The sequence below is a fragment of the Melanostigma gelatinosum genome, assembly GCF_949748355.1.
Source record: "Melanostigma gelatinosum genome assembly, chromosome: 3".
Taxonomy (NCBI): domain Eukaryota; kingdom Metazoa; phylum Chordata; class Actinopteri; order Perciformes; family Zoarcidae; genus Melanostigma; species Melanostigma gelatinosum.
The window spans coordinates 7,042,295-7,057,301 of record NC_136636.1 but is presented as its reverse complement, the minus strand read 5'-3'; the positions used below and the strand labels follow the sequence as shown (position 1 = coordinate 7,057,301).

Below are 15,007 nucleotides of genomic sequence, written 5' to 3'. Positions count from 1 at the left end.
GCATTTTTAGGATAATCTCAAGGTATGTTGGACACTTTAAATACCCTAATATAGAGATTTACTTTACTTTAATGGAAAAAACCTTGACTTGAATGGGAATTTGCCTTAATTTCGATCACTTCAATTCGTTATATAGCAGACAATATACTAAATACATTTTAACATACTATTGTACTATGGGTCAGTTTTTTTGTGTTTTGAAATGTGTCTGTTAGTTAACAATTCGACCTTATGAGTAAGACGTTGCAGTTGTAAGATTAAATTAGGCAAATTCACAAAAGTCCGAATTCCTAACTTCCGTCTGCGGCTGTGGTTCTGATATGAGGCGCACAAGTTGGACCTCTCATAAGTCAGTATTTAACGTCCTGATAAACGTCCTCCTCAGGACTCCCGACATGCATAGTCCTGAAATTTCAGCTATTAACTTAAGAACACAGTCGGCATGAAGTTCTTCTAAGACGACTATGAGATAAAACTCAAGATGGAACTGCTTGTGAACAACAGCGTCTCAAGATTCAAGTTGTATCATCTGTTTCAGAAATGTAGCTCTCTGTTTAAAACCAATTTACATGCTAAACCTGTGGTTGAGACTTTGCTAACGTATTCCAGACTGCTTCATACCTAATTAGACCACAGTGTAACAACAGAAACAACTTGTTTAAAATGTTTGTATTTGTTATTTTCTTTGCAGTATACAGCAGGCAACATTAGAATAACAAATAAATTAACATTGAATACAAAATAAGGAATTTACAGACATTTCTGTCAACAGTCTAGTCTAAATCTGGGTGGTCCATTAGCATGGGTTACATTTTTGCAGTCTTAAACTATTTAACTGTTGTCATTTACACTAGATGTATGTTTTGAGACACTCAGGCATGCTTTTAAGATCTTTATACTGACAGCTCTCTATAGACTGCAAAGCAGTGCGTGAATATGCAGTGTACACTTTTTAAACTGCCCCCTCTAGTGGTTACTAACTGCTGTCAGTCTTGATTCCACATTTACAATGTAAAGACCACTGTGCACTGGGGGCAGTATGTGAGCCCTGAAAGGCAACAAAAATATATAAATAAAAATAATTTAGATTGCTCCCTTAACAGCTGCTTGAACAGAACGATTTACATAAGACATGTCCTTATAGTGAAAAAAAAAAAATCTGTACACATTTACATTTTCAAGTACGGTAAACTTGTTCAGGACAAAGTGACAGCAACGGTGTCAGAGCTCTTCTCCGTGTCACAGTCTTTGTCTGGTGGTGCAGAGACCGGCGTGTCTCTCAGAGAGTTGGGGCCACTGCTAGTCTGCCCTAAACCTTTGTTTGGGAGGTCGGCTGTCGACTCAGCCTCAGGCTCTTGCTGTGGGGCTGTGGCTACGAATAGAACAGAAGCGAGAAATATACATCACATCTATGGAAATTGTCAGGTGTCAAGTGGCTGGTGATTATGCAGGCGAGCAAAGGATTGGAGACTTGCAGGGTTACGAGCTGCCGTAAGAATAGGAAAAACAAAACAACAGCTTGTGCTGTTACCTGACTGAGTGCAGGACTTCATGTGTTCTGGCCAGTGGGCTTGCTGACACGGGTAATCACAGTAGCTGGTGTTCCAGCAGCAGTAGAAGATGGCCTCTTTCCTGCAGTTGGCGCACCACTGTTTCTTCTTCGTCTCGTCCACTGCTTGCTGCTTCTCCACCTCAATCTGCTTCTTCACCTCCGTCACCAACCTCTCTCTCTCCTGCTCCAGACTTTGCCTCATCTCTGCCATTGTCAGCTCTACATTGAAGCACACATGAACGTGATCAAAACACGAGCGAAACTCATGACACGGTTTTAGGTGATGAAGACCACGAGCTTAATATTTCGCTGATCGACGATGTTCTCACCGAGATTGTGCTTCATCTCTGACAGCTCTTGTTGATGAAGCCACTGTAGTTTTTCTATTTCGATTCTCAGTCGTCTTATCTGGATTAAAAAGCCACGGGTTAGGTTCAGTAAAGGGTCACATGCAAAGCCACTATTATGATCTGAAGAGTATTTCATCTCTACGGGGCCAAGAGCAAACACCTACCTCTGCTATTGTATTGCCTGAAGTACTCTTAGAGAGGTCATTGTAGATTTCAGTCATTGTACCTTTGATTGCATCCATTATCTGAAAAGAGCAGAGCATAATATTCAGATTGAAGAAAAAAGTACTGCGAACTACCAACACTTATTTGGTTTTATTATTACTTGTCATCTTCAAGGTTTGTATGTTATTTTATGTCAAATATGCAGTTTGAAAGCATAAAGAACTGGTATCAACTAAATCTCTTATTATTATTATAGAGATCTATAATTTGTACATTTCACTTCAAGAGAAATACACCAAACTGCTCTCAGGGCTCGTTTACATCTGAGTTATTTGGCCAGAGAATGATCAGTCGGTGCTGAAGTCCAGTGGATTTGGCACTCACAAAGCAAATGTAAACTTATACTAACTTTATTGGTGTACTTGGCAATGTCTGCAGCTACGTCCGCTGAGGCAGTGGGGATATACAGGTCTGTTACCGCGGGTGAAGACGTAGCAGCTGTGCCTAAACTTGACGCTGCCATCGTGGCAACAGAAGATGGGCTACTGGATACCAGGGTGATGGCCGACGTGGATATGCTGAGGGGAGTGTCTTTCTGTTGAACAGCTGGAATAAGAAAACACTATTCATCAGACACATTACGGAAAAACTGATTCTATGATCATATTTAGCTGAGCACTTTGTTGCAGTGTAGAGGGTAAATTGTCTTTTTTTTTCGAACCACCATACATGGAGGTATTTCGACATATACCGGCCCACACACTGTGTTAAGTCATACTTGATATCTACCTTTAACAGCCTGTCTGGTCTGATAGCGTGTGCTTTGAGAAGACTGCTGTGATGAAGATGAGGACACTGCCGTCGAGCCGTTCCCAGTGGCCTGGGTCAGCGCTTGAGCCTGGCCTTGCCTGGGAGGCGACGACGCCTCCGTGGTCTCCGCAGGTTGCTGGTTCTGTTGCTGACGCTGCACCTTCTGCATGTGCCACTTCTGCGAGGAGGTCTGAAACTTGGCAGTGGGATTCCACACCACGGCTCTCTGCACCACCGGCACCGTCTCTCTGGGCAGCAGAGGACGCTGTTTCTTCAACGGCGGCGTGGTGGGGGCTGAGGAGGAGGAAGAGGGGGGTGTTGCGGTGGCACTGGACACGTTCGCGAGGCTTATGGTTGCAGGTGAGGGAGTAGTGAAGGAGACCATGGTGACAGGAATGGCCATGGGGGACTGTGTGGAAACGCTGGATGGAGTGGACGGAGCTGTACTGTTTTGAGACGGTAGTGTCGGCGGGGTCAGGGTTTTCCCTACAAGGGAAAGTACACTATTTACCAGTTTCCACCTGTACAAAGTTGGTGATTTTTCCACTTTTACATGCGCTAAAAATATACATTATATTCTGTGTGTGTTTGATTATTTCTTGTGGGATCAACACAAAAACGTAGAACTCTCACCTTCAGTTTTACCAGCAGAAGACTCTTTAACAGTGGCATTGTCTTTCCTGCTCCTCTTCCTGTCCTTGCCGCCCTGTTCCTCTCCGAGGTCAATAACCAGCTCTCTCTCTGAGTCAGAGTCCTCCACCGGCACAGGCTGCTTTGCCTCTTCTTTCGCCTGAGCCTTCTCCCTGAGACTAGGTGATGCTGGAGGTGCTTTAGTCTTTTCTGGGCTCTCTTTTTCTGAATCTGTGCTCATTTTCTCTTTAGTCGAGGCATCTGATGCTGTTGCAGTGGCGTCGCCTGCTGTAGTCTCGGACGCCACGTGCGAGTCAGCTTTGCCCTCCTCTTGGCTCGGGGAAGGTTGGTCTTTGGCTTTACTTTCGGTAGAATCCTTCTGGGCCTCATCACTGGATGCTGCATCCTGACCATCCTTGGTTATCTGCTCCTCATCACTGGCATACTCACTGTCACTGGAGTCCGATTTATCAGAGTCCTCTGAGTCACTGTGTTCCACACCTTTATACACATCGACGGATATCTCATCTATGCCTGCAAAACAAAGTGAAAGGAGGGATATATCACACATCATCACATATTCACTTCCCAAGACGTGTTCTGTTCAGCGACTCTTCCAGTCGGGCAATGATTCTGCTGACTATCCTCAACAGAAATACTTCTATGCATACTCCACTCACCCAACTGTGCCTTGCAACTCTCTATGGTTTTGTCCAAGTTCAGCTGGAAACGGCTCTTGATCTGTCTTTTTGGAGAGGTGAGGACCGGTGTGGCTCCTTGTTTCTGTTGAACCGTTTCACTAAGCTCCTTCAGGTCCATTTCTGCTTTACTCCGATCTGTGAGGATACAACAGAAAATAGTTCCAAACCGCCACATCTGCACAAGAGAAAGACTTTATTTCTAGCAGAATCTTGTCCAATGGTGACCTGTATTTTGCTCACAGAGAATGGACATCATTACTCTTTCATGCGTATTACATAATTGCCATAAAAGATTCACCTAGATTGAGGTTCAGTATGCTTCCTGTCGGTGGTGTCTTCTCCTGCTTGGGAGCGCCAGGAGCTTGAGAGTGGAATGGTTTCGGGCTGTCTAAGGAACTGCCTGCGGGACAAGGACGAGGATGGCCAGGCGATGCTGTAAAGAGACATTCACTGTTAAATGAAGCCCCCTGCCATTCGACACATACATACTAGTTGCTACATTGGAATGCACCTGGTGAAGTACCTGTACAGTCCATGGACTCTTCTCCGGTACTGTACTGGCTGTTTGGAGCCTTTGTCTGGGACTTGTCTGCTGTCTCCGTTTCCCCATCCGAACCAGTGTGGGCAGAGGAGTTGGTGCTCATGGGGGAGCGAGGCATATCACCGAGGGGGAGTCGCCGGCCTCCTGCGCTCCCTCCCACCCCGGCCCCAGACAGCATGGTCCTGGCCAAAGAGATCTTGGGCGATGCCGTCATATCAAAGCTCAGCTTGATCTTCTCCTGTTTCTCGGGTTTGAGCGGGGTGGATGACGGGTTGGAGGGATCCAGCAGCATCTGGAAGTTGTTGTCGGGAGTGTACGGTGTCCTGAAGGGGGCATAGTTAAACACCCCGAACTTCTTCCTCATGTTCTCCACATAGACCTCCATCTCTTGCATGGCACTGTTGAAGATGCTCTTGGTCTTCTTCACGGAGAATGGAATCTCTTTGGACATGAGGTAGCAATTGTTTAAAGGCACCCAAGCCCTATAAGGGATAAAGATTCACATCATGAACGAAGTGTGACAATGTGCCAAAGCAACTGAGTAACTGAAGCACGCAGGGCTGATACCTGTCATGCTGACCAAAAAAGCGAGCATCCACTTGTCCATCTTTGTCCCGCAGAGCTTTAGCGGGCCAGAATGGAAATCCTTTCAGTTTGGCCCACACTAGAGGGTGTGGGTTACTCTGCAGACACACAGTAAAACACTGGAACTGAGTGGTTGTATATTAGGGATCTATGCTAAAAACGGGAAACAATCGGGTGAAATCATCAACAGAAACTTCAAGTCACTCAACTAGCTTACACAAGGCTCACAGAACCAGTTGTCTCTCTTTTGGCAAGCAGACAGATAACACTCGGGACAAACTTCAATCTCATTCATCTGCAATTAAAGAATCAGAAGTTTCAGCTGTCACGTCTAGTGTTTCAAATCAATCAACGTAAATATAAAGGGATTTTCTGACCCACCTCATGTTCACAGATCTTAACTATCACTTTGGCTGTAGCCGTGAGTTTGTGATTGCCTGAAACAAGGACATACATTTATGTTAAACTATTTAAATACACATAAGCCAATATTATTGATAATCATTGGACAATTCTGTTCTCCAAATTAATCATTCTAAGGATATTGTAATAAAAAACTCACAAAATAATGAACTGACATCTGAGAATCAACAGTGGAACACCGTTAATTTCATTGATCAATTTGATTATTCATGACATGTGTGTTTTCTTTATCAAAAGCATGACATTGATTTAAACAGTTGGATTATTCGTCAATGTTATTTCCACACAATGAAACATACCTCCATTGTATATAATACAGTTGTGCAAAATCCATTTTGCATCTGCCAAGAAGGCCTCGGTGGAGCCGTACATCTTCTTTTTAATATTCTGCGGTGCAAAAAGACAAGATGGTGCCCGACTGACAAACTTTTTAACAGTGTTACATTCATACTATCAGGGAAGAATATGTGATAGCTTGTGGTTTACCTTCTCAAGTGTGCAAAGATCCATCGCGTGAAAAATGTACTCTGCGTAATCTGGATGCTGTTCGAGAGAGACAGGTTTCTGGAAGGGTTCGGTCTGTAGGATTGAGTGGAGAGAAAAGAAACATGAAGGAAAATAAACTCTCACTGCACAACCTTCCCCTCTACTGCACATGCTACCACCATGCTACTACTAAAAATTAAAAAAATCTAAAAGCCGCTTCAAAGAAAAGCTGGAAAACCAGTGGAGGAAGAAATCATGATGGGGTCTTGTTAGTGTTGGAATTGATTACCCAATTAAAAGTCTTTCTCTGCGTGGAAGCTGCATGGGGGGAGCGAGATGACAAGCGGGGATGATCCTGAAAGAGAGTGAGAGGGGCAGCTGTATCCTCACCACCAGCGAGCATGTTTACCTTCATGGTTTCCAGCCATGACAGGCCCAATATAGCACATTGACTACGATTGTTAGTTATTGCTATTAAAAACAATTTTGCACATGCAAATCAATAATGTATCATGCTGGACTGAGAGGCAGATCTTCGGGGTGCAGATCTTAACATCTGGCACGACTGATGGGAATATGATGGTTGCGTAAGCAATCTAAAAAATTTGAACTGGCCAGAAAAAGAGCACATGCCAATATCTGAATGTACAATTAGAAAAAGGCAGCAATGAGAATAAACAGTGTACCCCATCTGTAATTAGACCGTCTGCCACAACACAATGTAATCAGTTTGGTAGCATTAATTCCCTAGAAAGACAGAGGGACCAGAGTACTTACACCTGGCTGTTTCATCTTCTGAAGGGCAAACTTTAGTAGGTAAGACAGCTGCTCTATAGTTAGCATCATCATGGCTTTGCTCTGAGTCTCTATACACTCAGCAACTGTTATTTTCTGAAAGACATCAAGAGGAAAATATTTCAAAACTTTGTTCTTGATCCCACAATTGCACAGAATGTTTGTGATCTCAACATTTTCTCACTTACGTCCAAACGTACTGAGAGGCCCCCCCGTTATTAAACAAACATCACCACAGGTTTTTGACTAAAGCCTGTGAAATATGGTTTACAACAAGCCTACACTGCACATGTTCCTGGGCGAGTACCTCACACTCCGGACAGAACCAGTCGCCCTCGGGCTCGGCTGGCAGTTTGAGGCACTTGGCGTGGTACACCCTGGGGCAGAGCTCACAGCAGAGCACCTGGCCCTCGTGGTGGCACAGCCAGCAGTAGAAGTCGTTCCTGCCGTCCTGCAGTACAACATCAACAGGGTCTGTGGTGAGTGCTGGCTGCTTCACGTAGTAAAAGGGGCCGTGTCTTAGTTCTGACTGGAATGCGGGCGGAAAAAAGAAAGACAAAGTTGGGGAAGGTCAAAATCAGAGCCAGAGATTAAAGCCAAGCAGACATGCACAGCATCAAAAAAGAAAAGAGGCACATGTGTGTTACACACTATCTGGTTTTAGAACACAACCATCACCGATGTGCATACGGGTAAACAGTGTGGACAGCCTGGCTTAAACTGGCAAGGGTTCACATAGTTCCAGCTGCTACGAATCATTTACGAAGGCCAACTTAATGCGTCATGTGTAAGATACTTGCAATCATTTACCCACTGTGCACTTGTGAACTACTTCACACACAAAGCAAGCTCAGCATGCATTTAGCACATTCTCAGATTACAGGGAACTTTACTAAAACACTGGCGACTGAGAAAAACATTCGTTAAAATTCGAGCTGCACCGATAGTTTTCTATCAGACCTCAGAAAATACACCAAGTTACTAGTTCCAGTAGTATCCAATGCGATTGAACAATTACATAAGAATGTACAACAATATGGATTCATATGAGCAGACAATCCTAAACATAACACTGTTAAACACAGTGACATAACATGCTAATAGGCTGTAGTGCAAGGAAATACTTGGATATTTAGATCTCCGTGAGAGGTGGAAATCACAAGGTAACCCCTGATATATTGGAATAATATCACAATATTTCGTCGCTGATAGTGTCAGACTTACAACAGCAGTAATCAAACATGTGTCACAGTGCAAAGAGTTTTAATGAGAATATTTTCCATTTTTCAAATGTCAAAGAGCCACAAACTACCAAGAAATCCAACCGATGCGATCAGTAAAAAGGACAAAACCACGGCTGCCTCAGGAGGCTATCACAAGATAATGCACCGTCATGTTTAGCAACAATACAAAGCAGGACACAATATCGCTTTGACGCAACACTGGTGAGAATGTTTATGACAAAAGGGGCTCATTTCAGAAGAACTGTCTACGTACAACAACATCTCCCTCTTTCTTTTTTTACAAGAAATGAAATGGATTTAATTGAAAGAACCCCTGTCTGCTCCAATGGAGCGGCCAACAGTTAAAAGTGTGGTTATAGCTTCCAGGTGTTGCAGCTTCCAGGTGTGTGTTGATGTAGAGTATCCCTACAAAAGAGCAGTGAACCTACCCTGGATTCAAATACTGACAGATTATGAATTACTGATCACACATGGCCTTTATCGGCACCGATACCCATGCTGTAGATTGTATCACCTACGATTATCATTCACTGAATTTGAGCGGCTGAATGTGACAGCTTCTATATTTTGATTTATTTATTTTTTATATCGCAGTTATAAACAATATAAAAGTAGATTGTTTTACACTGAATTTAACAGGATTTGGTATCCCAACACGTCCACAATATCTTGCTAAAACAAGACAGTATTGACCACAGTTTACAGTAAAGAAAGTTCTTCTCTGCCAACTAAAGCTAAGAAAACACTTCCGGTATAAGAGAAATTCAAAGAAAAGGAATACCAGCAGACGATGCAATAATGTCCTGCCAAGTAACAAAATTACAAAAAATAAGCAGGAAACTGAAAAAAAATATTTGTAAATCTATTCTCACCTTGGTGCATCTGGGGGTTAAACTAACCCAAAAGACAACAAACAATGTTAAATATGTTATAGTACTTAATATGATTCAGTTGTAATCACTGAAAATAACACATTTGAATTGAATCTTTTTGGATGCAGCGACCATCAGAGTCTCATGGTCGATGGCGACAGCAGACGTCTCAGTCGCAGACGTCTCAGACTTTCAGCAGGTTAAAACAAAACTCTCCACATTTGGGGGTAAGAGCAGAACAACTTTTATTGATTTGACTGAACTGGCCCTTTAAGACGACTGCATACACTGTATATATTTTAGGCTCTACCTCTTGATGAACAACTTTGAGAAGTTGTTGTCTGAACATCAAAAGGCAGTCGATGGATGAGGTTGAGAGTGGTAGCTGGTTTAAATCCTCTTTCTCGGGGACTGTTACCTGGTGTTTGCTGCTGCCAACAGCACCTGGTTTCTTCTTCTTCTTCACAGGGCAGGGGGATGTTTCAGCAGAGGAGTGACCATTCGATGAGTGAGAGGGACTCGGCATCTTTCGTTTTTGGGTCGTCCGTTCTGTTGGCCCCGTGTCTGAAACTGCACACAAAGAGGTAAAAAATGACACGAAAACAGTCAGGGCGCACGACTTTAATACCAGAGAGGACAGACCAGCGTTTTCCTGCACTCTCGCCACAAACAAACGCGTTAAGCACTGTGTGCTCTTACCCTTGGATCGCGTTGAGATCTCCATTCCTTCTGTTGTGATCTCAGTCTTCTCCTCTTCCTCTGCCACGCTGATGCAGAAAAGATCAAAGGGTTACCAGTCAAACACAACCTACAGCTGAAGATTTCTCGCATACATTACTAATGTTATTGTCATGAAGTTAAGTTATTTGGAATTGTTCTTTGGGACACCACGTTGTTTAGAGGTACGTTTCAACATAATAGCCTATTAGCCTAGTAAGCTAAACCGCCATTGACGGCTAATTGAAAATAGTCGCAAATAGTGTTACGTTTCCTCATCTAAGACCAAATCTGCATTTTATATTACCAAACACAACAATGTTGATCATTAGTGACCTCCATGTGCTACATGTAAATGCTCAGTTTTTCAGTCTTATGACTGTAATACATTTCTTCAAAAGTTTGTTATTAAACAGGCTCGTCCACTTCTTAAGGCACACTACAATGAGGTTATTCTGTACGAGAAAGGTCAATTTTGCCAGCAGGCTGTCTCTCGACATTAATATAATTCTGGTTAGATTTTGGCGCTCAGGTACCAGAAGCATCATAAAGCCTCTGTAAAAATTCAAACTACTACATCTGACAAAGTGCTGTGCTTATAGGTTTCAAAGGCTTACAGATATAAAGGCAGTGAATGCAGTTATCGCCAGTAACGGGGTGCTAGATCGTGTCCGTGAATGATCACATTTATTGTCCGGGACGTACTAAGAAATGTCGACTGTGTGCGGTTGACAAAAACACAGTTTTCAACGTCTTCTACTCTGCTGAAGGTTTCGTGATTTCAATAAACACATCCAAACAATTACCACAAAATAAAAGAACTACGCTGCATGACGACAACTATAAAGAGTCTCCAGAATACCTTATGCCAGACAAGTAATGTATTAGAAGTGTCGCGATAGACGGATATCGGCAATAACCACGATGTTTAAAAAAGATGTTTAAAATATTGATATCATGTAAAAGAAATACACATACGATGATGTGTAAACAAGGCAGAACCTGCTTTTGTACAGTTATAGTTACAGACTCTCTCTCCACCTCCCGAAACGCATAGTTTGAGTGTAATTCCTTTGCCAAATAAATCCCGATATTACCTTTATTGTGAAATCTTTTGGCCACAATAATTGTGTCGTAAGATCAGATATTTTGACAGCCCCATACTGCAAAGACAATACTGATAACATAGCAATGGTGCCACTCAAACCACGCATCAAAGGCTTAAAAACAGCTCCGAAGTAGAACTAGACCACAACTTGGTGTCTTCTAAATGTTGACAACATTTTAAAGTCAATTAAAGCAAAAGACGATCAGTCCTGAGACAAATGCAGCTCGATGTGCAGGGCATTCCCAATCCTAAACAGCAGGCACCACAGATCTATAAATAGTAAACATGACAAACACAGAACAAAAGAATCTGCAGTGGCCGAAAACCTTCTGACATCCAGAAAGTGAAACGCATGAAAATGAAGTGTTCCCTGCTGTTTTTCTAAAACAGCCACATAATAGTCATTGATCATGTGACCTGATAACAGGCAACATATCACAGGGGATTGCACAATCGCAGCCCGAGTCCTTTTAGAGAAGCAAGCCACAACGTGCCGTGAACCACCTTCTATTCAAAGTCTGCCCAACAGGTTTTTTTTCTCAGTATCAGTTCAACACGATTCACCTTGGTTCGCCCTGTCGTCGATCCTGTTATTATTGCCATTTTCTCTGATGCCACAGCAGATGCACCGGCCTCGTCGGTCGGATTGGCTTCAATTCTGCCAATTTCTATTTCACCCGCTCTCGAGGAAAGCCCCGTTTGAATGTTTTGCGTGAAGAACAGTCAGGCATTGACTGAAAACAAAAATATACTGCTTCCGTTTCAGTAATCTTGTAAGACCCCCCCCCCCCCCTTACACCTCCTGCTCCTCCATCACTACAAGAAGGATGAACATATCAGACAGGAACACAGCACATCTGCAGAGACAGTGTGCAGTGAAATGGCTTCACTGGCCTCCTCCTCTAACCTGTCTGGGCAGCCTCATACAATCTAACATCCTGTCACATCCAGGGCAGGAAACACAGCAGCAGAAGACAAAGAGAGAGACATGGGACAGGCACAAGGACACAAATCAATACCACTCAATCCTGACAACGACATTTCTGAAGCAAAGACCACAGAGCACACAAACCTATTGTAACCTACACACAACCCCTTCCACACCCACCATTGCCACAACATCCATGCTTCAACGTAGGAAATTCAACAAGCATACCTGTTTCTTTTCTTTCTTCCTTACTCACATACAGATTCTTCAGCCTATTCTTTTAATCTTTTTTTCAATTATTGAGGGCGTAGGGGGGATGAGGGGAAACGATGGGTCCAGGTTTCCCAGAAGGCCTTCTCTCTCCCTGCTGCTCTCTCCTGCAATTGTCAATCTTTAACCTCGGCTGCAGGCTGCCGATTGGCTCGAGCGCCACACGGAGGCGGCTGATTGGGCGCTCGGCTCGGTGTGCCACACGGGCTTCTCTTCTCCCCGCTCTCCTCAGCCACAGTGCTGCAATGCAGAGAGGACTGCTCCTGACTGTTGCCTAAAAAAACAACAACCAGAAAACCCGAGTCTGTCACTCTGTTGAAAAGCCCGTGCAGGCACACACCGGCCGTGTGTCTTTTATCAGACATGGAAGACGCAGCTCCTGACAGGGAGAGGATCAGATTCGCTCCCTCACTGCTGTGCTCTCAGCCGGTGTATGTGTGTGGCATCCATTTTGAACACACACTCTGTCTCTCTCTCGCTCTCTCCCCCTCTCTCTCCCTCTCTCTCTCTCTCACTCTGACCATTGTGCACACCGCACACACGGCACGTACACACGGCACCAGTCGAATCTGCTGTAAAAGACCACATGCAGCTTATTATGTGCCCCAGCATGTTGATATGCAGCATGGGCCTAATGCTGGACACAAAGAAAGGACTGAAAATGTCACAGGCCTCCCAGGCAGCATGGACGGCACAACCCCCCACCCTCCTTCCCTCCCTCTCTCTCTCTCTCTCTGCAATGCTTCTTCAACATATACTGTATCATAATCAATATCTGCCTGGAGATTCAAGTGTGAGCAAGAGTAAGCCGGCAAAAACACGCACAAACAACTGAGAGCGTGGCTGTACATTGTCCCATCTTTCTGTGGGAAGGTGAATCTGTTTGACCAAATGTGTGCCTCTCATTTAATCACCAGAGAACTCAACATTGGTACAGATTCAGGGCAACACAAGTATGAGCCACAGACACACACACACACATCAAGGCCAACTACATTATCTACGCAGGTCCAAGAAGGTCAACTGGTGGATATTTTCAAAAGGCAGACACCCAACTGAAGAGGCAGTGAGCGTCGGTCTACACCGCAGTGGAATGAAGGGATTAGACGAATTACCAAGCACCATTCACAAAACACTGAGGAGGGGGATTTTCAGTCTCAGCCAATGCAGCCTGCTTCTGAACTCTGGTCAAGCAACATTATGTGCGCCATTACGTCCAGGCCATAGTTCTCCTGGTTGTATTCACAACAGAGCCTTTATCACACATCCCCCACTAATAATGACAAAAACAACCTGGAGAATATCAAAATGTTCAAGAATAAAATAACAATTTTGATCATTAAAGAAATTCTTTATCTGATTCATGCACACAGAAAACCAAACACCAACATCTATACATACATATAAACATAATTCAATCCAACCTTGTCGACTTCAAACAGGCTGTCAAGCCTCTCTGGATGAGATGAGGTTTCTATGCAGAGCCTTTTCAGAGGAAGTCCTTCCCCTCTTCTTTCCTTCTCTCTCACATACAAATACTCAGTGTGCTTGGAGCAGAGGGACAGAAAGGGGAAGCTCTCTAAAATGGCTGACACTCGGCAGCAGAGAACAACACTGGGAGGCAGTGCACACCATTAGGCTCGGGCAATTCCCTCCAACCCGGGGATAAATAATATTTAGTCCGCCGATAATTGGTATTTTAGAGCTTACAGGTTTAGGTCGGTGAAAAGCTTCTTTTTTTATTTTATTCACCCAGTAAAAGAAACCTAATCGAGGTGAGGTGAAGTGGGTTTTAGGTGAGTGTGGGAAAAATTAAGACAACTAGGTGACCCTACTGTCGTTTTCCTCATTGCCATGTTGGCCTGGCAAACAATTAACGACCTGCCTTGCCGTGGTGCCAGATTGAGGCCTAAATTAAACTTGCTGTGCTGTCACTTTACCATCTGCTAATTCCTCGGGGGACTCCCCTCTGCTCTGCTCCCTGTCCCTCCCATCCTGCCCGGGTCCCTCACCAGGCCTGCCATCTTGACAGCAGAGGCCAGTGGGCAGCCACACAAACTCAATCCTCTTTTAGATCTTGAGAAAAGAAAGCAGGTTGTAGTTAGTATCCCATGAATCTAAAATGACCTCACACTTGACCTGTGGACCCCCGACTGTGTGTGTCCAGGCGGCCAAACCAGTTAGCAGAGGCAGTATATGTTGCACTGTGCCATGCTATGCTCTCCTTCCAAGCTCCACTCCTGTGCTGTGGGGTGACAAACACTCTTCCCCCTCCCCCAGTCTGTCAGACAAACCTGTATTATTGCTCAGGCACGGACCACACACAGTGGCTGGTGCCTTGTTGCCAGTGTTATGTGTGTGTGTGTGTAAAAGAATGAAAATAGGGCTTACCTCTGTGGATGCATGGCTACAAACTCTGTGTGATATGTCAATGCTTGTTAAAACATGGAGGACAGCCCTGTCAGCCCTTCACCCTGCTCACAGCACAGCCACGGCTCTCCAAGCTGTCCGACTCACCGCTCCGATGTAAGGCACACTGAGACTGGCCACGCGTGCTGGCAACATGTAAGGCGGCTGCTGATTGGCTAGTGCATTTCCTGGTTGCTTGTCTTTTGTTTAGCACGGGCAAGCTAAAAAACGCAGTGCTCAGAGCAAGAGGAGCTAGGCCCGGAGCAAGAATAGTCGGCCTCTGCACAACTTTCAGCTACCAAGAAGACTGCATACAGCTGTTATTGCTTCATAAACTTGCTATAAAGTAGGTGCAGCTATGAGGGGTAGTCAGCAGATGTGCACACAAAGAACAGGCCCGTGGCTGTGTTCCTAAGGAGGA

The 15,007-nt window shown here is 44.3% G+C and overlaps 1 protein-coding gene across 6 annotated transcripts; it reads right to left on the bottom strand.

Moving 5' to 3' along the window:
• Window positions 1-693: 693 nt before the first annotated feature.
• zmynd8 (zinc finger, MYND-type containing 8) lies at window positions 694-14,659 on the bottom strand. Of its 6 annotated transcripts, none has more exons than XM_079296978.1 (22): window positions 14,569-14,655; window positions 12,136-12,451; window positions 9,854-9,921; window positions 9,573-9,724; window positions 7,346-7,567; window positions 7,021-7,134; window positions 6,533-6,598; window positions 6,244-6,336; window positions 6,057-6,144; window positions 5,716-5,771; window positions 5,552-5,629; window positions 5,317-5,432; window positions 4,720-5,231; window positions 4,507-4,641; window positions 4,188-4,343; window positions 3,511-4,041; window positions 2,857-3,363; window positions 2,477-2,673; window positions 2,067-2,147; window positions 1,882-1,960; window positions 1,532-1,771; window positions 694-1,372 (listed from the first exon to the last, which is right to left on the bottom strand). In XM_079296978.1, exons 3-22 carry the CDS (start codon window positions 9,876-9,878, stop codon window positions 1,197-1,199), a joined length of 3,624 nt encoding a protein of 1,207 aa, XP_079153104.1. In that variant the 5' UTR covers window positions 9,879-9,921; window positions 12,136-12,451; window positions 14,569-14,655; the 3' UTR covers window positions 694-1,196. The 6 variants fall into 6 exon arrangements, with proteins under 6 accessions (XP_079153104.1, XP_079153105.1, XP_079153102.1 ...); XM_079296979.1 differs by having other exon boundaries at window positions 12,164-12,451; XM_079296976.1 differs by lacking the exon at window positions 12,136-12,451 and having other exon boundaries at window positions 14,569-14,659.
• Window positions 14,660-15,007: the final 348 nt, after the last annotated feature.

What these genes read in the sequence shown, in the direction of transcription:
- zmynd8 (XM_079296976.1), bottom strand. An exon ending in AGAGAAAGACTTTTAATTGG is followed by an intron (nt 6,337 to 6,532) that starts GTAATCAATTCC and finishes TCAATCCTACAG; the next exon opens with ACCGAACCCTTCCAGAAACC. An exon ending in TTTTTTGGTCAGCATGACAG is followed by an intron (nt 5,232 to 5,316) that starts GTATCAGCCCTG and finishes TATCCCTTATAG; the next exon opens with GGCTTGGGTGCCTTTAAACA.